Source organism: Leopardus geoffroyi, chromosome B4 (assembly GCF_018350155.1).
Source record: "Leopardus geoffroyi isolate Oge1 chromosome B4, O.geoffroyi_Oge1_pat1.0, whole genome shotgun sequence".
Lineage (NCBI taxonomy): Eukaryota > Metazoa > Chordata > Mammalia > Carnivora > Felidae > Leopardus > Leopardus geoffroyi.
In genome coordinates this window covers 103,504,058-103,529,137 of record NC_059341.1, presented here as the reverse complement: position 1 = coordinate 103,529,137, position 25,080 = coordinate 103,504,058, and the positions used below count along the sequence as shown (strand labels likewise).

Sequence of the window (25,080 nt, the reverse complement as noted above, 5' to 3'; positions counted from 1 at the left end):
TTGCATATAACATATCAGTTAGGAGGGTGCTAGTGCCAGATGTTACAGTCTCTTGGCATCTAGGGATCATGATTTTTCTTAACTGTTAACCTGAAATAAAAATTTCACTGTATTTCTTAGTCTTTCTCATTAAAATGATAAATTATTGCATAAAGAATGTGTGTCTTGGTGCTCTTTCTCCTACACCATGTTGCCTACCTCATAATCTTCCTCCCTTTTGCACATTGAACTTTTCTTGGACCTTATCTTACATTTGACGTTATAGACTGCTCTTTCCTTAAGAGCCTCCCTGAGAGAGAACTCTTTTTCCTTTGCTTCAGTGATGCCATACCCTCCATGTTTCTCCTTTATTCTCCGCACACTCCTCCACAATCTCTTTGCTTTATTACTTCTTTAAATGTTGGTATTCTTAATGGTTCTATCCTAGATCTTCTTCTGAATCTATATATGATTGCTCAGCAATCTCAGCCACCCCCGTAGGTTCATTTCTGTGTATATGCTGATAATTTTTAAAAATTTTGAGATACAATAAACATACGTAAACCATATAGATTTGAAGTGTACAGTATGGACAGATTTTTACATTTTTTAAAAAATTATTTATGTTTGAGAGAAAGAGAGAGAGAGTGAGCCCAAGAGAAAGAGCAGGGGAGGGGCTGAGGGAGAGAGACAATTCCAAGCAGGCACTGCACTGTGAGTGAGGAACCTGATGTGGGACTTGAACTTACGAACCATGAGATCATGATCTGAGCCAAAGTCGGATGCTTAACTGACTGAGCCAGCCAGGCGCCTGACAAATTTTGACATTTGTATACACCCATGAAACCATCACTGCAATTAAGATATTGAACACATCCATCACTGCCAAAAGTTTACCCATTACCCTTTTGTAATTTTTCCCCCCTCCAGGGCAACCACTGATGTGTTTTCTGTCACAATAGATTACTTGGCATTTTCTAGGATTTCACATACGTGTAATCATACAGTATGTACTCTTTTTTAAATCTGGATTCCTTCAGCACAGTGGTGTTGCCTATTTCAGCTTTGTTGAGCTTTGTTCCCTCTAATCCTCTCAGATGGTTCTCTCCCCAGCCTTAGGGTGCTTCCTCAGATGCTTGCAATGATCAGTACTTAGCTTAAATCTAGAGAGGGGACAGATCTCTGAAGATCTCCGTGCCTCTCTCTCCTCTTAAGAGTTCACCTTGATCTTCCAGGACTCCCACATCCATTTCTTCAGTTCCAGGAGATTGCTGAGCTCTGCCCCGGTTCTTCCTCATTGTGCTGCAGTCTGGAAACTAAGCAGTGCTTGCCTTGTTTGTTTTCTGTCTCTCAGGGGTCATTATTGTGTGCTTCCTTATGTTCATTGTGTGAAAACCATTATTTCATATGCTTGTTCTGTTTTTTGTTGTTGTTTTTTCAGACAGAAAGGTAAATCTGGTTTTTGTTACTCCCAACTTGCTAGAAGTAGATCTCATCGCTGTTAATTTATGACTCTGTATTTCCAGTGTCTATTTTCCTCTTGAGATTGAGACTTGTGTGCCAGTCTGCCTATTAAATATTTCTGCTTTTTTCCCTAAAAATTTATGATCTTTTCCTGCTGAACTTTATGTTCTTGTGTTCCCTAACTTGTGAGTAGTATGACCATCTACCTAGTTTTTCCAGGTTATTGATGTGAATGCTCTGAATTAACATGAGTATCTTCCTTATTTTCATGCGTGACCTCCATAACACATCCATTCATTTTACCACGTGTCGTCAACTTTAGTCCCTGAATATCACTCAGATTCATCTACTTTTTTCCCATCTTCATTATTACTGCAAGTAGTTCAAGCCACCAATACCATTGAGCTCGGATCAATGTGGTAGCTTCTAATTAATGTATCTGCCTCCAGTCTGTTATAGTCAGAGCTAGATTTCAGAACACAGATTGAACATTCATATGATTTTCCTGTTGGAAAAGGAGTTAGGAAAAGTCTAGACTCTTAGTTTGCAAGATACTTCATGTTTTGGCCTTTGCTCACTTTGCCCCTTCAGTTTCATCTCTCAGATTCTCAGTCCTTCACGTTCTGGACTTTAGACATAGTGAATACTGGATTCCTCAAATGTGATGTGCTCTTCCTCACCTTGAGCCCTTCACATGCACTGTCCTGTGACCCGGAAGGAATTCCATCCTAAATGTGCTCATTTCTGTCATATGGTACTTAAATCTTTTTCCATCATCCCAGGACTAGGTTAGGTATCTCCACCAGCACTATTTTCATGTATTGGATGAAATACTCCATGAGGGTAGGAATTTTATGTATTGTGTTAATTTTTATATTGGTTTTTCTAAAACAGTGTCTGACACAAATGTGAATATTTTGAGTTGGAGATCATTCGTGTTCACACTTGACCATTGAGAAAGAGGAGAGCAAAAACTCGAAATCTGTTTTTGACAACCTGTTCTTGAGTTGTTACACAAAATGGACAGAGGCTGAGCTCTTCCTTCTCAGAATCTTCTTGGAACTGCAGTGTCTCAGGCCTCAATTTGGATTTACTGAATTAAAATCTGCATTTTTACAGATCCACAAATGATAGGTGCATGAAAGTATGAGAAGTCAGGCTCTGGTTTATTGGTTATCCTTTTTTAGCTGTATGTTAAAGTCACCTAGGGGACTGTTGCTCTGTATTTAATCCTGTAGTGTGGGTCCTGGGCATCAGTATTTTTGTGACACTCCCAAAAGTATCCTAAGGAGAGCCAGGAGTAAGAACTTTCATTGAAGTCCTGTCTCATTTTAGTCTGATACTGGAGAAAGTGTCCATTCGTATTCAGATTTTGAGTTGCTTTCACACTTCCATTCTAAAGCTTAAAAATGTTAGGAGTGTGGCGGTATGTAATTAGGCCTGGGCTAACTGGGGATGTCAGGTTGGCAGGTGTGGCCATTTTAGATCAGTACACATCAGAGTTTAATGTGCAGACAGGTTACCTGTGGCTTTTGTAAAATGCAGATTTTGTTGAAAGAATCTGGGGTGAGGTCTGAGATCTTCATATTTAGCAAGCTTAAATGCATTAGAAAACTAATAGAGATGTTAAGTGACTAATAAAAACAAAGGAACTTCCTTCTGCTTCCTTAGTTTTTTTTCCTCAGTACTGTAGTAATACTTCACAAGTTGAAAGGATTCCTTGATTGTTAAAGAAAAGAAGAAAGGGCATTTAAGTGCTGGCACTCCCCATTACCCAAGTGATAATTGCCCTTTCCATGGGGTCATAAAACAGCATTAAAATTAGGCTTTTTAGCAGTTTTCCATGTTAAGAGGGGAAGCAAACTTTTCCAGAGCCTTCCTTGGTCAGTTGATTTATGGGAAGGAGAAGGGCATTGTACAGAGGGATAAGAGGGCTCTCTTTGAGTCATTGTCTTAGAATTGATGCAAAGCTTTGTCTGTTACATGGGAGTGTATTCCCTCTTTTTAATATATCGATCACAGAGACTACCTTGTTATTACTGTTACCATATGTGATCATAGTATAACCAGTGGATTAACTAGTCCATGTCTTTCTGCCCACCCCCCACACTTTGCTGGTGCTTTAGTGAATGTTATTTGTGATTAAAATAACTTGTAAATGCAGTCATATTTAAGCAAACATTATTTATGGAAATGATGGGTGCTGCCATTATGGGTAGACTTTCATCCATTTTTCTAATCATTGTTGTGCCAGTAGGATAGTATTTCCCTGAGTCATAGGACTAGAATATTCTTCACAAGGAACGTTTGGTTTTTCCCCTTCGGTTCTTTAAACACTGTCAGTTCATTTTTGTTGATCTTTTCATCTTGTTCTCTCAGGTTTACAGCAGCTGTTTGAACATGTTGACTACTTACGTTAATCTGAACTGACAGTTTGGCTCTTTTATAGGAAGATTTCGTATCATTCAGATAGCACGCACCTCCAGTAGTATTTGATGTTCTGCAATTTACCACTACAAATAAGAATGCTTTAGAGCAATTTCAGTTTTTAGGTGTAAACTAAATGTTGCAGAATTAAATGAGTTTCTGTTGTTTACAATTTATTTGTCAAGTGAACATTAAGAAAAACCCCAAGAATTTGAAATAAAAGATAGGGCGGATTTATTTTTAATAAGCACTGATAATCAAATCACGTGAAGCCTTTGAGGAGATTGAAATTGCACCACTTAAGAAAATTATTCCTCTTTCTAGTAGAGAACTTTTGTTCAAAAGTAGGTGAGTTAAGAGTTTTTAAATGATGCAATTGAAGTAGGATTTCCTGTAATTGGAATTTTTAATTTATTCCTTTTTTGCTAAAAATAGGAATGCGATTTCAAACATAGAACTATATTTGGACAGATAAAGTATTGTGTAGTAATGTACAGTAATGTGTAGAAAACTACCAAAAGATAATTTTAATTGAAATTCTGTGTTATTTTCTTTACTAATGATAGAGAACATAAATATGAAAACTCCTGATAGAACATTTTAAGTTCTTCAGAAAAGAAACTCTTTGTCAAATCCTAAATCCCAATTCTTTGCTTTTAAGCCAGGTTTCAGTCTGTCACAAACTAATTTAAATCCTCCCAGGAATTCACAGTGTCCCTGCCAAAGGTTTTCACATGGTGATTGATGAAAAGATTTGCTGCAGAATATGCATTCTTTGCAAATACATTTCAGGAAAATGTTAATATAGAGTTTGGAAATGAAGTAAGTGCATGATGGTCCATATTTTTATCTTATTTTAATTTTGAACTCTTTCCAAAGAGCTTTTGAAAGGACATTCTCCATAGAATCACAAATCTGAAGCTTTTTCCATATGAAAGATTTAAGTGACTTGTATTGAAAGCCTTAATCAGCTCAAAACCTCACATTATTTAGGTTGTAGTCTGTATTACGAGGTATATTTAGCCATTGAAGATTCTTGTGTTACTTAGTTAAGAATTTAAATTCCACTAATGCTTTTGAAAGTCTTTCAGGGTCTTTGTAGTTGTGAGCTTAATTGTTTTTATCCTTCCCCACCCTTTTTTTTTCTTATGGTAAAATATACATAAAATTTACCATTCTGTCTTGAAGTGTACAGTTCATTGGCATTAAATACATTGTTGTGCAGCTACTTTATCATCTTCCCAAACTGAAATTCCGTTGCAGTAATTCCCCATTTCCCCTTCCTCCCTGCCCCCCACTCCTAGTAACCATCATTCTAATTATTATCTATGAATTTGACTGCTTTGGGTACCTCATAGAAGTGGAATCATACAGTATTTTCCCTTTTGTTATTACTTATTTTATTTAGCATAATTTCTTCAAAGGCTACACACATGTTGTACCGTGTGTCAAAAGTTCCCTTTTAAGGCTGTGTGTGTGTGTGTGTGTGTGTGTGTGTGTACACATACATATATACACACCACTTTTGTTTATATGTGTGTGTGTGTGTATGTGTGTATACATACATTTGTTTGTTCACCCATTCATCAGTTCGAATGTGTTAGGTTGCTTTCTTCTCTTTGATAGCATGAATTTTAAATACTGATCATATCAGTCCTTTCTGTTGTTCTAGAACTATGAACAGTGGTTCAGAAATCCACTAGAGAGGGACTAAGGGATTTAAGTCTTGGGACTATTTCTTTCCTCCTTGATTTTCTCATTGTTAACTTGTGTCTTTGTTTTCCTAGTCCTGCCTGGAGGTGAGAATAGTCTGATCCTCTGGCCAGATTCAAGCTGAGATACCAGTTGAGACACCTATATTGAGAGATTGATCAGGCTATGGAAGAGGAAGTTGAGGGATTGAGGATTCAGGCTTGTAAGAGAAAGCTTCAAATGCAAATTGTGTGCAACAGTTTCTTTAACCAGTTCTCTCTCTTTTGGTTGTAATTTGCTTTTCTTTGCCATAGTACATGTTTACTTAATTGGGTGTTGGTATTTTCTAAATTGCTTGTTCATATTTATGGTATATTGCCTATTTAGTCACTTAGAATAAAAATATAAGTCAGAAGAAAGAAAAATACTTTAAGTTTCAGAAGTGTAGTATTTTATTTTTAAAATTTGTATTTATTTCATATGATTATACTTAATGCAACTCCTGGGCACCTAGTTCTTTCTGTTTAAGATCATTTACTCCAGTATCCAGGTAGATTTACTGATTTATTGGATTTATTACTTTAGAATTGTGTAGAATTATTTCTTCCCATCATCATACTGGCCTTATTAGCTGTGTAATACAATGAATGATTGCTATGACATTAAAGCTCTCTTGTGATGCTATGCTGTGACATCTAAGTTCTTCCCTTAGAGCGCTTGAATTGTAGCTTGCAAATTGAATGTTTGTACAACGTAAATGGAAAGCATAGACTATAAAAATTAGCTTTCTGTAGTACCCAAAGTAGAGAACTAACATCTAGGCCTGTTGACTAGTTTAGTTAAATCTTTTTTTTTAAATTTTTTAATGTTTATCTATTTTTGAGAGAGAGAGAAAGAGAGTGTGAGTGGGGAGGGGCAGGGAGAGAGGGAGACACAGAATCCAAAGCAGGCTCCAGGCTCTGCGCTGTCAGCATAGAACCCAATGTGGGGCTCAAACACATGGACTGTGAGATCATGACCTGAGCTGAAGTTGGTTGTGCGCTGACTGAGCCACCCAGGTGCCCCTAGTTTAGTTAAATCTTGACTCTGGATATGGACTTACTTGGAAACACAGTAAAAAGGAATGAATGTTTCTAATGTTTAAAGTATTAGTTGAACCCTTGTGTTTTATGTGAAGGGATAATTAAGCTAATATGATCTCTGATTGCTCCATGTAACAAAGATTTTTAAAGTTAAATTGTGATTGGCTTCCAGTTAGGGAAGAATGTTCATCTAGATCCAGTGGTATTTACCAACTGTGCCTGTGAAAACATTCCTTTTTACCCTCAGATGCTCACTCAGCCTTCTGTTTTCCAAGTGACATTATTATAGCCTTTAGTAGTCAGAAAAATTAAAAGCACATTTTTAAAGCATGAATAGCAGAGTCTGCTTTCAGTGTCACAAAATTACTACTTTTTATGATAATGCAAATACAGGAGGATTTCTGAAAACTTTGAGAATTTACTGCTGAACATCCTAAAGACATAGGTCATAGAAATATAAAGCATATGGCCAAGTTTTGTTGTTATTGTTGTTTTGTCGGACTGCTCAATAACTTCTCACTTGTGTAATTTAAAAGTAGATATATGACAATTTAAGTTTTGGACATTCTTTTTGCTGTGACTCTTAATTGGGCAAACCAGCAATGTAATTAAATCCTCAGCTAGATTAAGATGAACATGATGATCCATTCTATCAAATTGGACATTTTTCTGGGGATAGTATCTCCTAGGAATGTTGAATGCAGCAAATCTAATTTATTGGCCATTTTGTTTGTCTACTAGTTTTTAGTCATTTACTTTATGGATTTTTATAAGGATTTTTTGGATGTTACAGGACTATATTGGGAATTTATTTATTTTTTTCTTTTTTTTTTAAAAACGTTTATCTATTTTTGAGACAGAGAGAAACAGAGCATGAATGGGGGAGGGTCAGAGAGAGAGGGAGACACAGAATCTGAAACAGGTTCCAGGTTCTGAGCTATCAGCACAGAGCCTGACATGGGGCTCGAACTCACGGACCGCGAGATCATGACCTGAGCCGAAGTTGGACGCTTAACCGACTGAGCCACCCAGGTGCCCCTATATTGGGAATTTAATTGTGATACTTGGTTATCCAATAATTTTTCCCTTATGTCTCAATTTTTTCCCCTTTCTTCCTCTCCCCCCCCCCCTTTGGACCATGGTGATATTATTTAGTCTCTGAATCTTAGATTTTTAATCTGTAAAAGGGAGTTTTGTAAAGACTGCCTGTTTTTATTGTCTAACTCAATACATAGTAGAATCTCAATAAATGGTAGTTTCTATTAATATAATTTCTGATTCTCCTCTACCTTTTCTAAGTGCTTCCTTATTACTTCATGAAGGTGTTATTCTGTTTTCAAAACTTTATTTAAAAAAAAATTTTTTTTAATGTTTGTTTATTTTTGAGACAGAGAGAGAGCATGAACTGGGGAGGGTCAGAGAGAGAGGGAGACACAGAATCTAAAGCAGGCTCCAGGCTCTGAGCTGTCAGCACAGAGCCCGACGTGGGGCTCGAACCCACAGACCGTGAGATCATGACCTGAGCCGAAGTCGGACGCTTAACCTACTGAGCCACCCAGGTGCCCCTAAAACTTTAAATTACTGCAGCTCAAAGAATAAATTTTGTCTAATGTTATATCCTATTGTGGGAAAATGTCTGCCAAAGGATCCCTTTGGTCAATATACATTGACCAAATATACATTATGTATATTATACATATGTCAATATACATTATGAGCCAGCCAAGCACCCCTATTAAAAGTGTTTTTAGAATGAGATTTGAAGGAATCCTTGGAGTTTGAAGGTATTTTATCTGGCTTTAACTTTACCACCCAGTGAAGTAATTTTCTCTGCAGTAGTGTTGCCTCAAAGTTTAGATGTTTATATATTGCTGCCATTTCTGCAAAGTTAAATTTAGCCTTGGCTAAGCAATGATATCTGTAAGATTATACAGATTCAGTATGCTAGCAATATTTTTTCTAATGTATGTTAAAATAGCTACATAACCATTTGTGTATTATTTAAAATTGTATTGATTACCTTTTTACTCACTGCCTAAAGCATCCCTGAAAGGATGGTTATTTAACCTGTAAAAAATAATTCCTTTGGTCCTTTTTCTCTCTTTCTATATAAACTTGAACAAAATAAATATTTTGGTGAATAAGAAGCATTATAAATAATGTATTTAGCAAGTTGAATAAGTCTGAAAATATGGGGAATATTTGTTATACTTTTTTCATTTTAATGTTTTGAGATCCATGTGGTGAAAAGGGGACTGAAAGTGACACTGTTTTATTTTTAAATGAAACTATAAAATGATACTTTTATTTTTATGACACTATTTTATACGTATGTATGTTCACTCCTTATATCAGTGTGATGTGATTCATTCCTCACCTGCACCTTTCACTGTTATTGATGTCTCAGTCAGACACCTCTTTGGTTCAGTTTTTGTGGGGAATAAACCTTGTGTGTGGGGAGAAAATAGTTGCTTCGCTGAGGAAGGTAGGGAGTAGGTTGTCCTAACTTCTTCTTACATAGAATTTTTACCATTCCTCCTTTTTTTTTGCCCAACCCTGCCCCTTGCCTTTAGGGGACTTCTGATACTTCTAGTTCCTAAACATTTTCTTCACTTTGTTGGTATACTTTTTCCTTTTTTTGACTGATATGTAGATTTCAGCTTCATCTGCTCTGCCTAATCAATTGTCCATCTGCTTTCCTTAGTCCAAGATTTAGCTGTCATCTCTCTGTTGCCTCATTTTTTTTTTTATCATTATGTGCTAATACCTTTTTAACATTCTTCATTGTCATTTTTAGTGGAAGGAAACAGATTAAATATATTAATTATTTCCCCACCTAGAATCTAAGTTCCATGAGGAGAGGGATTATTTGTTTTGTTTATTTCTCAGTCCCCATTTGCTAACACAGTGCCTTGCATATAAATATTTGCAGGAATGATGTATCCATTAGATTGTGTAACAAGTAACATTTTATGAAGTGTATTAATAAACATAATTTCATTTGAAAATCACTAGATGTCGTTATATAAAAATGGTCCTTTTATGGTTGAGATTGGGACTCAAGGAGTTAGAGGGACTAGTTTAAAGTTATGTGGTAGCAGAACCTGACTTCAACCCTCTTGTTCCTAATTGGACTTGGTACTGTAAGGGGCTGTCTCTTTGAAGTGCTATAAAGCACATCAACATCGAGTGGCTCTATGGGCCTTCAAATTGTACAAAGCAACGCTACAGTTGGGATAATGAGGACACTGATATTTCAGGATATGGCTCAGAAAGTATTTTGATAGGCTGACTGGCTGGCTCAGTCAGTTAAGTGCTGACTTCAGCTCAGGTCATGATCTCATGGTTTGCGAGTTCAAGCCCTGCTCAGAGCCTGGAGCTTGCTTCAGATTCTGTGTCTCCCTTCCTCTCTGCCTCTCCCTGTCTTGTGCGTCCATGCAGTCTCTCTCCCTCTCTCTCAAAAATAAACATTAAAAAAAGAAAGTATTTTAATAAAGGGAATAGGAAAACAACTAAGGAGAAATGGAATTTTTATTACCTAGTGACCTGTTTAAATCTTTCACATAAGTGATTTGGTCAATAGGAAATGTGTTCTGAACACTGAAAGAAGGTATGTAAATGAAATACTTCATGTTTGTAATTGTTAGGCATATAATTTGATCTGGACTGTGTAATAGGAAAAGCATATTATTATCATTCTTTGAAAGGCTTTGAGAAGTATGCTACACAGAGCATTTTTCAGTAAATGTCAGAATTAAGACAAAGTGAATTTATCATTTTCTGTAGGCGTTTTGTTTTCTTCTCATTATAAAAGTCTTGTTCACTTCTGACATGAGATCAAGAACTTTGGATCCTTTTAAAATAAACTAAAACTCAATGATACGGGATTTTGGCAATTTAAACAAATCTTAAATTTCAATTACAAAGACAAGAAACCACATAATAAGCACATTTTTGCTGAAGGAATGTTTTCCTTTCTAAATAACTATTGTGTGTTAATGTTCATTGATTCAAATGTGTCAAATCAAAGTGTTATTACTATTTGCTTTCATATTTAATTGCCTAAATTTATGGAGAAGCATGGACACAAATAGTAAACTAAAAGTGGTCCACCATCGTTCGTGTATTTGTTATGGTTAAGACGCTAACCAACCAAACATATAGATACTATATTTGGTTTGTACATACATTCTGATACTCCTTGACAGTTGAAAAATAGCAGGTAACCAGCACTGGGTATTATATGTAAGTGATGAATCACTAAATTCTACTCATAAACCAAATGCTACATTATATGTTAACTAACTTGAATTTATATTAAAAAAAAAAAGTATGTCTTTTCCCCTATCTCTAGCCTACCTTGTGCTTCCACTTTTCCCCTTGCAGATTCCAGCTTATGGGATAAACTCTGAATGAGCTGATGACTTACTTAATTCAGTGGATGGTTTCTGAATATCTAGGGTTTAGAGTAGGCATTATATATAAATGCTATGTTTTATGAATGCTTTGGGGGGGGCAAAGCAAATACAATTTTGTAGAAGTTTCCTGTTAAAACGGCAGAATCAGTAGGCTTCAAAAACCAGTTTTTAAACTAGTAGACTTATTGGCAATTGAGTAGACCCCATAAGCTTTGAAAAGTCTTTTAAACTATTTCTGTTTTCTGCTTTCAGATAACATTTAAATGCTCATTCAGGGGGAGCTGATGTTTTGTTCATAAGATTTTCTTGCTTTCCACTTTTATGAGTTTTGACATGAAGCTGAGAACCAGCTGAAGTCTATGTTAGACCTTAAATTTGCTGTATGTATTTTTATACTTCCTTTGAGTATTAAGTATTTTCGTTCAAGTAATCTACGGAGTGCCAAACTAAAAGCTGGCAAGAGTTAAGAGTGCTGTATCCTAAACTGCCAACGTATTTTCTTCCTTCTTCTCTCCCTCCACTATCCCCAACTCTGACACGTATTTATTTATTTATTTACTTACTTATTGAGAGACAGAACAAGCTGGGAAGGGGCAGAGAGAGAGGGAGAGAGAGCTAAGCAGGGTCCTTGCTGTCAGTGCAGAGCCCGATGTGGGGCCTGAACTCACAAACCGTGAGATCATGACCTGAGCCCAAATCAAGAGTCAGATGCTTAACTGACTGAGCCACCCAGATGCCTCTATTTATTTGTTTATGAGAACATGTGCAGCGAGAGGGGCAGAGGGAGAGAGAGGGAGAGAGAGAGAGAGAGAGGGAGAGAGAGGGAGAGGGAGAGAATCTTAAGCAGGCTCTGTGCTCAGCATGGAGCCCAACATGGGGCTTGATCCCACGAACCCTGAGATCATGACCTGAGCTGAAACCAAGAGTTGGAAGCTCAGCCAACTCAGCCACCCAGGTGCCTCTGCCCTCTGCCTCTGCCCTTAATACTTATTAAGCAGCTACTATATGCCAGATGTTTTGTGAGGTGCTAGTGAATCAAAGGTAAATAGTGATTCTTATTCTTAAGTAATATAGAGTATTCTTAAGTACCTGAAAGCAAGATTTGCCTTTGTAATATATGAAATGTGAATTGATTCTAGTATGAGAATATAGCAAGAGCCAGAGATAAGGAAACTTTCTTGAACCTTAAACAATTTTTAAAAATCCCAGAGTAATTTATTTTAGTCTCAGATGAAGAGCTATTCTGATTTTTTTCTTTTTTCTTTTTTGCTGTTGATCCTAATGTAGAAACGACTTTATACTGAATACTATTACCTCAACAGTAGCTTCCTATAGCAGAAATGATGTTTTGTATTCTAGGAATGGGTTCCACTAAAATCAGCTCTTGTATATTGTTATAGACTGAATTTTATCCTCCCCCCTCTCAAGCCCTAACCCCCAATGTGACCGTATTTGGAGATAGGGCCTTTAAAGAGGTAATTAAGGTTAAATGAGATCATAAGAGTGGGACACTAATCCAATATGGTGTCCTTGTAAGAGAGAGAGACACCAGAGAAAAAGGTCCTGTGAAGGTACTGTGAGAAGACAGCTGTCTGCAAGCCAAGGAGAGAGGTTGATAGGAGAAACCAAATCTGTTGGCACCTTGGTCTTGGACTTCCAGCCTTAAGAACTGTGAGTCAATTAAATTTTTCCTCTGTAAGCCACCCAGTATATGGTGTTTTGTTATGGTAGCCCCAGCTAACTAGTACATATGCCCTAATCTAAGCATGTGATTGGTAAACCAATTTCTCATGTAGTCTTGAAGTTCTCTACAACCACAATTTAAACCCTAGTCTTAGGCTGTTTTCAAATCTTTAATTTCTTCTATATATGTAGATTACCAGAATGACAGCAGATTTCAAGAAAATACTAATTTTCTTTTACATGGTTTCATCTGTTAAGCAACCATATATTGAAGTTTCCTTGATAAATGACTAGTTTACTGACTTAGTTATACCTTTGTTTACTGTTTATTTAAGTTATGTTTTAAAATAACATTGTATTATAGTTTGGCAGGTTTTTTTTTCTTTTGTCAGTGGCATGTAAAATAATAAGTTTTCAATCAATGGCATCTTAGATTTAATAAAATATATTTTTCCTGTTATACTCCATCCCCCAACTTCATCTAATAGCATCTCAGATAAATATTTGTGATTTTTCAAAATGCTCAGGAAAGGAGTTATGTAGTTTCCCTTGGTAAGTCATTAGACTTTCTTTTTTTTTCCTTTTTATTATTTTTTAAATGTGTATTTATTTATTTTGAGAGAGAGAGAGAGAGAGCGAGTGCGTGCAAGCAGAAGACGGACAGAGAGAGAGTGAGACAGAGAATCCCAAGCAGGCTCTGCCCTGTCAGTGTGGAGCCCAGCATGGGGCTTAAACTCATGAACTGTGAGATCATGACCTGAGTCGAAATTAAGAGTCAGATGCTTAACCGACTGAGCCACCCAGGCATCCCATAGACTTTCTTAATCCTGTTAATAAACATTGTATAAAATATTGCTGTATGTGAGACCTGTTTTGTGTTGTTGTTTTTTTTTTTTTCTTTGTAAGAATAGAGAATAAGCTAGTCACCACAGAATAGTAAATATGACTTTGTGATTAAGAACATAGGGCTCTGCAGCCTGCCATATTATCTGAATTCAAATCACAATTCCGTCATTTGTTAGCTGTGTGACTTTAGGCAAGTTGCTTAACCGCTTCCAAATTTGTAAAGTGGAGTTAATAGTACTTATTTTATAGGATTGTAAAGGTTAAAAGAGTTATTCTCTGAAAAGCGCTTAGTACAGTGTCTGACACATAAGTGCTATATGATTGTTAACTGTTGTTACTATATTTGAGTTAGCATGATCCTGTACTATCTAACAAATTTAAAAAATCAGGTTAACTACTTTGTATAATCAACAAAACCTGAGATTTAAGGGAACAAATAAAGTTTAATGTTATCTAATAAAATTTAAAATAAAACATACACACCATTTAATTATGGGTGTTAAATGGTAACTAGATAGAGAATAGATTTTTAGTTCTCCGTTTACTTTCTTTACTATCTAGCCACTGTGAACACAATTTTTGGTTATTCTTCTTGACCTCAGACTCTGAGATGTGCTGATACATATACTCATAAACTCTCTTCCAAGATCCCTACCCATCAAACTATTCTAGGATTGAGTTTCTTTAAGCTGCATCCCTATGCTCCCAAGTAGTCTTTCTCCTAGGTCCTTTCTCTTCTTCATACCTTAAGTATGTATATCCAAAGTATTAAAGAGCTTGAGAAGACAGAATCTCTCTTGGCTATACAGTTTGGATTGCCTTTTTGGGTCACCCTGTGATTGTAGGTCTGCCATAGAAGAATAAGGTACAGCAAGAAAGACTGAGCCCTGGAGTCTTGGGGCTGAGTGATGGGAGAGAAATGTCAGATCTAGGAAAGACCCTTGGTGGGTGGGAACGTGCAAGGCTAAAGTAGATTCATCAGTTTGCTTGTTAAGTTGTTCATTCATCTGCTTAATTTTTAAGTACCTGTAGTGTGCCAGCTTCTGTACCAAGTGATAGCTTACATTCAAAATCAGTTTGTTTTATATAGACATATACTTTTTATTTTTTTTGTGGGAGAAACCATTCTGTATAATGAAAGTATACATTAGTATGAATGATTTATATGTTAAGTTTAAATTATTTTCAGATGAGGCACCTGGGTGGCTCAGTCGGTTGAGCATCTGACTTTGGCTCAGGTCCTGATCTCGGTTGGTGAGTTTGCGCCCTACATCAGGCTCTCCACTGACAGCTCAGAGCCTGGAGCTTGCTTTGGGTTCTTTGTCTTCCTCTCTCTCTGCCCCTCTCTCGCTTGTGCACGCTCTCTCTCTCTCTCTCTCTCTTTCTCTCTCTCAAAATAAACAAACTTAAAAAGTTAAAAAAAAATAATTTTCAGATGGTCTATATTGGGAATGGGAGAGGATGTATATAGGGGACAAGGAAATTTAAACAGAAGTGGAAAGCTTCCTAAGAGGCGTTATATGAATGTTCCTAAGGGAAAAAAGAAGACTAAAGATGCATTTCTCAGAGAATTGAAAAGGTAGGTTCTCTGTAGAACCTCTACAGAGCTTTGTGCTGTGCAAGTGGAAACCATAGCAAAACTATGACTCTCAACTTATTCTTCTCTAGGATCCCTTTTCCTATAACCTTCCCTTATTCAGTAATTTGTTTTTAGTAGTATTTACCAAATGGTAATGTTCTCTATTGAAAATTCTGGCCAAAGGAGAGAGAGAAGCTATTTGGTGGTTTTGTTTCTCTAAGCATAAAAGAGATTCCAGGATAATTGCTCAGTTCCAAAGGATTCAGTGCTATCATTCCTTTTGTTCAAGTATGTATACAAGTTACTCTGTCATTGTGTTTATCCAAATATTTTTAAATTCTCGGAAAAAATACATTGCATTGGGGAAATCTCAACATGTGGTAGATTGACTTCTGTTCTATAGTCTTTTCCTGCTTCCCCAAATCTCAATAGGTAGTTTATAGGAGATTATGAATGATTTTATAAATAAATATTCCCACAAAAACTAGAAAGATGTAACCTATTTAAAAAGTTTCAGAGCTTCTGCCTGCAGTCTTTTTATGCTTAATTTTAGATCCTCTGAATTTGTTAATCACTGCTTTTCATTGTTCGGAGGGAGGGGTTTGATGTTGAGAATGACCCATATTAATTGTTTAAGATGTAGGGAAGTTTGGCTTGTTCGGTGCTGAAGAAACAAGGCTTTACTGCATTTGTATAGTGTTTGTTAGAGCATGCTGTGTATGAGAGTTCTTGAAAATCCTGTTTCTCATTAAAATCTGTAATGAAATGGACTGGGATAAAATGGGAAGGGGTTATGAGAAGCTATTTCTGTGTGCATAAGGATTTTTCAAATTGTATTTTTAAGCAGAAGGAATGTCTTTGAATGAGTGCATATTTTTGCTATTAAAAGTATTTTAAAATTTTATAGGAAATTCTTAGTAAATATGCATTTGTATTTATTAAGCTCCCATTATGTAGGTATTACTGACAAGAGACTGAAGGATTCAGAAACAATACTGGATGAGGTCCCTTCCTTTGGGAACCATAAAATCTAATTAAGTAGATAACAAGAAAGAAAGGATCAGTGTAGTGGTATGTAATCAATAAATAGTATGAGGTAAAGATTAAGAATTTCAGAATTTATAGTCTGATTTTTACATTTGAAATAACCAAAATTTCATTCAGTAAATATATATATACATATACATACATACATATATATATATATATATATACATACAGTAAATGTATACATACATATACATATACATATACATATTCCTACTGTGTGAAAGAATTGGATATTTGCAGTTGGAAGCATAGAGAAGTAAGGCGGAGAAGGTGATTCCAGCTGAAGCAGCACTGACCAAATAAATCTGTAATAGTACCTACCTGTGAGGATTAACAAATAATCCAAGAAAACTATTAAAAAATGCCTAGAACATAGTAACTGTCCAGGAAAAGCTATTATTGTTATTAGCATGTTTAAATGTACATCTGAATGTTTGATGGGGGTTATAAAAATAATTTACTAAGTGCTGTGTGTGTTACTGTTCTAAGCTTTTTTGCATACATTACTTTCTTTAATCCGTACAGTTCTATGAGGCATAGCCATTGGTGTTTTTCCCATTCTCTGGATGAAAAAAATAAGCATAGAATAGTTGAGTATATTGCCCAAATATCTTGGAAGTTGAGGAATAACTGTCATGGGATTACATAACATCATTGGATGTAACTGAAGAAAGCCTGTGAACTGGATTGTTTATATCTGATAATAGTTGAAAACTAAATATAGATAATTTGGATTGTTTTCTTTGATTTTTCATATCATTGCTTCTCTAGGAATATAATCAATAATGTGTGAACTATTGAGCTGAAGACTATGATGTTTACTTTTCTGACCTCAGTACTATACTTAAGAGTCATCATTGGTACATTTAAGATAGAATATATTTTGCATATTTGTGTTTTGATAGTTCTTTCTGAAGATAGTTTCTCCCCTTATATTAGTGCCTAGTTTGTTTTCCTAGAATTGTTTGTGTGACTCATGTTGAGGAATTTTTATGTTATAAATACCCAAGTCTGTTACTCCCGACTGTTAAGCATTAGAACAAGTCTAATTAGATTGAGACTTGGGTTGTAGATAATAGAAGAAAGTGTATAATATAAAGCTGTGGAAAGAATTTTCACCTAAAACTAGTACAATCCTGGATTTTTTCTTAGCTAAGTTTAATAATTAAAAAAAATTCTGGAATGGAGTCAGATATTGATGGAGGATGATATTAAACATAGTTACTATATTCATATATAATAGCATAATTAATATGCTGCTGGCTAAGACTTGCTTCTGAATTACCTGTTTCAAAATTGAGGGATATGGGAAGACCATCCTCCACATTCGTTCCAAAAACTATTTGACAACTTGTTGAAAATATCAATAAATATGTTCATAGTAGAATTGGATTCATAGCACTAAGGAGCTTTAAATTAGTAACACCTGACTGGTACCATTTTGAAGTCTTAGGGTCTTTGTTCTGAGCTGGACCCTCAGCACTTGTCTGAAAATCCTTTACATATTTGTATTTCACTCACTTTTATGTTTCCTAAAATAGCTATTTTAAACTTTTAATCCACTTCACAGCCATTACCTTATTCTAAACTTCTACCCATGATTGTCAGCAGAATAGCACAGTTAACTCTTCAGAGGAACTAGAGAACCCTCAGTCAGAACTCTCTCAATTTTTTTTTTCTGCCTATTTTGTCTAAGTTATCTTTATTTAGATCTATATTGTGAGAGCTGTCTTTGCAGTTTTAGAAGAGGTTTAGCCTTTGATCTGTACCTTGGTCTTTCCTTTCCTCTTATATATCCCACAAATATTTCAGATGCTTAACACCAAACCCCTTCATCATTTCCCTTTAAAATTTTCTGTGTACATGACTGACACTGTGAGCTAAACAACTAAGAGTCATCTTGTTAATGCTGCTTGACTGCTTTTGGCTCTCCCAGTCCAGTCAGAGTCTATTGCCATTGTCCATATCTACTTTCATTTCCTTGGTTTTAACTTACTGCTATCCTGTATAGCAGCAATGCTATAATATGGGCACGGCTCTTGTCCCCATTTTGTAAGGTCATGGAGCTAATAAATGTTGTCAGTAGTTTTCTGCAAATAATTTATACCTAATTCAAATGTGTTGAAATGATTATTCTAGAATACACTGACTGCGAATGGCCAAGAGAGTTTTAAAAATGAATAATAAAGAGATCTGCTAGATATTATTAGATGCTATTAACTTATAATGATAAAAGTAATATCATTTGGATATTAACATAGATCAGTGGAACATAATAGAAAGTTAAAAACATACCCACAGGGCGCCTGGGTGGCGCAGTCGGTTGGGCGTCCGACTTCAGCCAGGTCACGATCTCGCGGTCCGTGGGTTCGAGCCCCGCGTCGGGCTCTGGGCTGATGGCTCAGAGCCTGGAGCCTGTTTCCGATTCTGTGTCTCCCTCTCTCTCTGCCCCTCCCCCGTTCATGCTCTGTCTCTCTCTGTCCCAAAAATAAATAAACGTTGAAAAAAAAAATTAAAACAAAAAACAAAAAAAAAACATACCCACATATAAAAGTTTGAAACAAAGGTAGCTTTTTGAATCCATGGTGAGGAGATGGGTTGTTTAGAGCCTATGAGTATGAAATTTGGAGGGCATTGCTAAATTCCACCAGGAGCCATTACTCATACAACCCATTGTCATTGTTACAGTTCTGGATTATTCCATGTGTATGGCTATAACAGTTGCTTGTTACATTAAAAAAAAATGTCTCCAGCCTCACTATATGACAAATTAAATGTGAGATGAGTTCAAAAGTTAATACTGAGATTGCAAGAATTAGAAAGTGTATGTGTTTTCAGAATGGGAAAACATTTTCTTAACATAAAAGCACAGGGAGAAAATTTCAAAAGGAAAACTTAAACAGAATTAAAAGGTGAGCTAGAAAAAAACCTGACTATATGATAGACAAAGGTTACCATCTTATTATATTAAGAGTTTTTAGAAATACTAGGGAAATGAATGAACTAATATAAAAATTAGAAGAGGAGGGGTGCCTGGGTGGTTCAGGCGGTTGAGCAGCCCACTTCGGCTCAGGTCATGATGTCATGGTTTGTGAGTTCGAGCCCCATGTTGGGCTCTCTGCTGACAGCTCAGAACCTAGAATCTGCTTTGGATTCTGTGTTTCCCTCTCTCTGCCCCTACCCCACTCATACTCTGTCTCTCTCTCTCTCTCTCTCTCTCTCTCTCTCAAAAATAAACATTAAAAAAATTTTTTTTAATTGAAAGAGGAGATCAGTGAGGAAAATAAAGATACATAAGGAAATATATAAAGTCAATAAAGATAACATGTTCATTCTTCTGACTAGGGTTCAGTCAAACCATTAATTGCCTACTATGCTTGGAAAGAGTTAAAAATATAAGGATAAGACAGCCTTCTTGGCAGAAGATTTGGCAGCGTGTTTAAAAAGCCTTGAAAGTTAGAAATGTACACTAGAATTTATATGAAAGACTATTTAGCTTATATGACCCACAATCATATATGCTTAAACAGATCATGCTGTATTCATGTCATATCATAATGTGCAGCTACTAAAATTTTTGTTGCAAATGAAGAGATGGCACAATTAGGTATCAGCACTATGCCTATAATTACCTGGATTTAAAAAAAAAGTTCTAGTAGAATTTGTATCAAAACGATAACAGTTAAGATTAAGGATGATTTTTTTATGCTTCCTTCTTTTTTCTATTTTAAAAGTGTTTTGGTAATGTATATTAAGTAATTTTGTAATTAGGAAAGATGTAATTTTCTGTTTAAATAAAAGTACTCAACTACAGTTTTAAAATTATTAATATTAGTTGAGGGGCACCTGGGTGGCTCAGTTGGGCATCTGACTTCAGCTCAGGTCATGATCTCACAGTCTGTGAGTTTGAACCTGGTGTTGGGCTCCATGCTGACAGCTCGGAGCCTGGAGCCTGCTTCGGATTCTGTGTCTCCCTGTCTCCCTGCCCTTCCCCAATTGTGCTCTTTCTGTCTCTCAAAAATGAATAAATGTTAAAAAAATTAAAAAAATTAATATTGAAATGGCTGAAAGTGAGATTGCTGCCTCTCTAATCATGAATATTGCTGTTTAGAGAATTTAACACTGCTTAGCCCTGAGGTCTGATGTGATACCAGCACCAGATAGTGTGGTTGGATCAGACTGTGGCTGAGCAATATGTGATAGTATTGGTGTAGATTTTAATGGTGGGGAAGGTGCTTTAAAACTGTGTCAGAATGAAAATCTGATTGCATTTCCTGTTTCTGGAGTGTTACATTCTCAGATTCTTTGCAAATAAGATTTCTTTTTTGTTTAAAATGTTAATTTTTTGGAAACTGAGCTCTGAAATCCATGAAGTCGGAACACTTCTATTAGATGTTACCAAGTTGTTAGCATAACTAATTCAGTTTTCGAATTATTGTTTAACAATTAGTTTTGGAAATTTCATACATTTTAATTTACTCCATTTATTTCCCCTACGTTCTGGCTAGGGCTGTGTGTAGTAGTAGTAGTAGTAGCAGCAGTTTTTAATCATTGTGTTATAGATCTGTGTCGCTTTTTCAGTCACCTGATGAGAGGAGAGATCATTTGTTCATTTTGCTCAGTTCTTTTCATGTAGAGATGTTATTAATTTGATCTTATTTCAGTTTTCTTTTCGTCATGTTGGGAAGTTTCTTTTGTTTGACCATTTCAAAATAAACCTCTTGGCTTAGGAGCAGGGAGTGAAGGTAAGGAGTAGCTAGGCAGATGTTGAGTGATGACAAACTGGTATTGGCTAGGTAAAGGACTAATGGAGGATGAAAAGGGGTTTTACCAGAGAGGGAGGCAGATAAAGCAGCAGCAGTACTGATAGGATTGACATGGTCTTATTGAAGAAAATCTCAACTTTCCTAATGCCTTTCATGGATATAGTAACTTTCATCTTGGAACCTACAGCACTTATGCATATTCACGGTTTGTAATTGTGTGATGCTAAGTAGAAACTTTTTTCATTCTCTTGGAGTTATATAGCTTTTCTTTCTTTTCCCTAAGAGCTATGCTAGGATTGCTTACCTGATTTTCTTTTATAAGATTTTTTTTAAGTTTAATTATTTATTTTTGAGAGAGAGAGACAGACAGACAGACAGAGACCATGAGCAGGGGAAGGGCAGAGAGAGAGGGAGACAGAATCCCAAGCAGGTGCTGCACTGTCAGCACAGAGCCTGATGTGGGGCTTGAACCCACGGAACTTTGAGATCATGACCTGAGCCGAAATCAGAAGTCCAATGCTTCACCTACTGAGCCACCCAGGTGCCCCTTACTTGATTTTCTTTTAAATGCAAAGAACAATTGGAATGCTTTTAGAGCCACATTTGTACGATTTATTGTAATGCATATAGTTAAATTTACTTGGCTGTTTAAAATTTACATTTCATTTTAGTTCTGTTGTATTTTTTTTTCTCATTCTAATTCATATGAAGAGAATGTTGCCCTATTCCCTAGTGTTAGAGCTTTATAGAGAAGTATTTATACTTAGCAAAAATTCATTGAAAAACCAGAACACCTAAGGAATTTATGTACATTCTTCATATTAAGATTAGATGAGCATATGTTATATACACTTCAGCATTTGGATAGAAGAGAATAGTAAAATTTGGGGGGAGGGATTCTGAAAATTAAAGGAACTAGCATTTTTTAATGGATTTTTGTGAACTATTCAATATTGTTTGGAGATGAATTGTTTCATTCTTTGTAAGACTCATCGCTTTTGAAAGAGAACAGATGTGAAAAAAAAGAAAGGAATGTGAAGCAGTATGCAGCTGAACTCTTCCAAGAACTAGATAGTATACCACACAATTTATTCTGTCAAAATATCAAAGTCTGAAAATTTGACTTAAGCATTAATTTTATCAAAAATTAATTTTAACAAATTTTAATGTTTGAATCAAAAAAAATTTTAATTGTATTTTGCTTTGGTATGCATAGTTCTAGATAAATAATAGTTGTGAATGATGATTATCTGTTGTGCTTAGGTATACCCTACCAACTGTCCAAGGATTTTTATTAATGTAAGTAAAAAGTTCTTTGGAATATGCTGTTTTCCATATATTGGAAGCATTTAAAAATACATTAATAAAATTTTTATTAATCCATGAAATGGATCCGTTTTAGTTATTTCATTCTATCAACTTACTAAATTTTTATTAAAAAATTCTTTTAATGTTTACTTTTGAGAGAGAGAGACACAGAGGGCAAGTGGGGGAGGGGCAGAGAGAGAGGGAGACACAGAATGTGAAGCAGACTCCAGGCTCCGAACTGTCAGCACAGAGCCTGATGTAGGGCTCGAACCCATGAACCTCAAGATCAAGACCTGAGCCAAAGTCGGATGCTCAACTGACTAGGCCATCCAGGCACCCCTTTATAAATTAAAAAAAAAATTTTTTTTACTAAATTTTTGATATATTAAAAACTTTTGGCTTGGACTGTATGCTGTCATCATCAGGGTCGGTGCTGTTCTCTGCTCCTGCATGGTAGCAGCAGCTGTAGCTGCCCTTCCCAGCCCTGGAGGCCTCCTGTACCCTGCCGTGGGCCCCTGGGCCCCTGGGCCCCTGGGCCCCCTGGTCCTCTGGCCTTGCTGCCTTAGCTGCTACTCCCATGGGTCACAGGGGACAGATAAGGAGTTTGATGCTTGCTGGGTGACATACTTCATCAAGCCGGATATTGATGCCTGGGAATTGTGTAAAGGGATGAACATGCTTGTTGGCTGTGATCTGGTTCCAGAACCCAAAGTCATTGATAATGCTTTGCTGACGTGCAGGTGGTTAAATTTTTGCTATTGCAGTTTGCATCCTGCAGATTGTTAAGGACAAAGCAGGACCTCATAAGGAAATCTACCTCTGTGTCATCCAGAAACTTAGGCTAACTTTAAATGAACTGGGAATCTCCACTCCAGAGGAATTAGGCAAAGTGTAAACCTCATGGATGGGCTTCTCAGCAATGCTCACGATGCTACTTGAGTGTAAACAATCACCTGGAGATACTGATGATAAAGTTTTACCTTATTTGAACACGTTTTCCTTTATTGAATACCAAACCATGTAGTGGTAACTTGGACTTTAATAAAAGGGAAGACTTTGAACCAAAGGAAAAAAAAAAAAACGAAAACCTTTGATCTGTGGTAACAAATTTTAGTAGTGGGAGATTACTGCCTTAAGATTCCCAGCTCAGGTTTATATGCATATATATCACTCTAAGGTTAGTCTTTCAAAACTAGTATGCCTCTCATTTGTGTAAGAAATTAAATGATGATTGGCGGGTCACTTTGTATTTTAGACTTTAAGCCTCAATTTTTTAGTCTCAGTGTCTTTTGTAATTTGGTTCAGTCTAGTCTTGTCTTTCCACTGTGCACCCATTTAGTTCAGCAAACATTGAATACATTCTGTATATGCCATATTTTGTTATAAAAGTGTGATACCCTGTTGTAATGCTGCTATTGTGATAGTGCAGTCTATTGCCTCAAGCAGAGACTTAGAGCTATAAAAACAGTACTGTGGCTTTCAAACTTTCTTTTGGACTGATAAAAGTGTGCTTTATTAATGACTCAAGTAGCATGAATAGTTTTGCTGTTAGTGATATTTTCTGAAATGTCAAGCAATTTTTTCATAAGGTTACTAGCAAAATACCATTTACAAGGTATAGTTGTTTTCCTGGAAAAATCTATGTATATTTTAAAACCCGGCATACCCCCCCCCATTGTTTTTTAGAGGTAAAATATGTTTAAGCCTAGATCATTATAGATTTTTTTCACCTTCATGACTGTTCAGTATTACATTCTGTAGTTGAATGGGATGTAGGTCAGTTTTTTCTTGGACTAACTTTTCACATTGCAAGATATTCATTCCATGCTTCTGATCCATAAACCAGTAGCTTCCCTTAGTCATCAATACGACCAAAAATGCCTTCACAAAATTCCAGTCCTTGTAGGGAGTGATATTGACTAAATGAGAATCACTGGGCTAGATAGAGCTTCATGGTCAAAGGAGAGACTTGCTCCAGAATGGTGGTCAGAGAAAGCACTAACCCTACCACCAGGACTGAAGGTATGAGAGAAATTAAAAAACAAATAGCTTTAAGTTGAGACAGCTATAGGGGGAAGGGCTTTTACTGAGAGCCAGCTAGATTTCATTCTGCAGCTGAGGAGAGCAGTTCATGAATCTACAGGAATTCAGAGGATACAGTGTAATGATTAGGAAAGAGAGGAGGAATACATGATTGACTTAGATTATGGAATGTACAAAGCAAGATGGGAATGAGAGTCTGTACAGTGCTGGATGAGACCTGGGGGAAGCTTGGTCTGTTTCAGTGACTGAAGTAGATGTGGGAATGCGACCTGATAGAATTCCTCCAGAAAGTCCCTTTAAAATTAAAAATTAGGGGCGCCTGGGTGGCGCAGTCGGTTAAGCGTCCGACTTCAGCCAGGTCACGATCTCGCGGTCCGTGAGTTCGAGCCCCGCGTCGGGCTCTGGGCTGATGGCTCAGAGCCTGGAGCCTGTTTCCGATTCTGTGTCTCCCTCTCTCTCTGCCCCTCCCCCGTTCATGCTCTGTCTCTCTCTGTCCCAAAAATAAAAATAAACGTTGAAAAAAAAAATTAAAAAAAAAATAAATTAAAAATTAACACACACACACACACACACACACACACACACACACAACTACAGGGTAGATAAACGCTTCTACAGCCGTCATCCAGCTACGGCTATCGTCAACTCATAGCCGCTCTTTTTTCCCTGCACCTCTAATTTTGTACTATATACTTATACTAAGTGAGCCAGTGTATTCATAGACAGTCTGAAACAAAAGCTTC

General features: G+C 36.4%; 2 protein-coding genes across 4 annotated transcripts in view; both read left to right on the top strand.

The window, feature by feature from the left end:
- Positions 1–25,080, top strand: part of PAWR (pro-apoptotic WT1 regulator) — a 139,751-nt gene that overhangs the window by 41,912 nt on the left and 72,759 nt on the right. The gene's annotated exons all lie outside the window — the stretch shown is intronic.
- On the top strand, positions 22,611–23,356 carry LOC123591705 (cytochrome c oxidase subunit 5A, mitochondrial-like). The gene has a single exon (XM_045466301.1). The coding sequence runs from the start codon at positions 22,745–22,747 to the stop codon at positions 23,078–23,080; it is 336 nt and encodes a 111-aa protein (XP_045322257.1). The 5' UTR covers positions 22,611–22,744; the 3' UTR covers positions 23,081–23,356.

Excerpts from the sequence above, each read along its gene's own strand:
- LOC123591705 (XM_045466301.1), top strand. The coding sequence starts at position 22,745 with ATGGTAGCAGCAGCTGTAGCTGCCCTTCCCAGCCCTGGAGGCCTCCTG.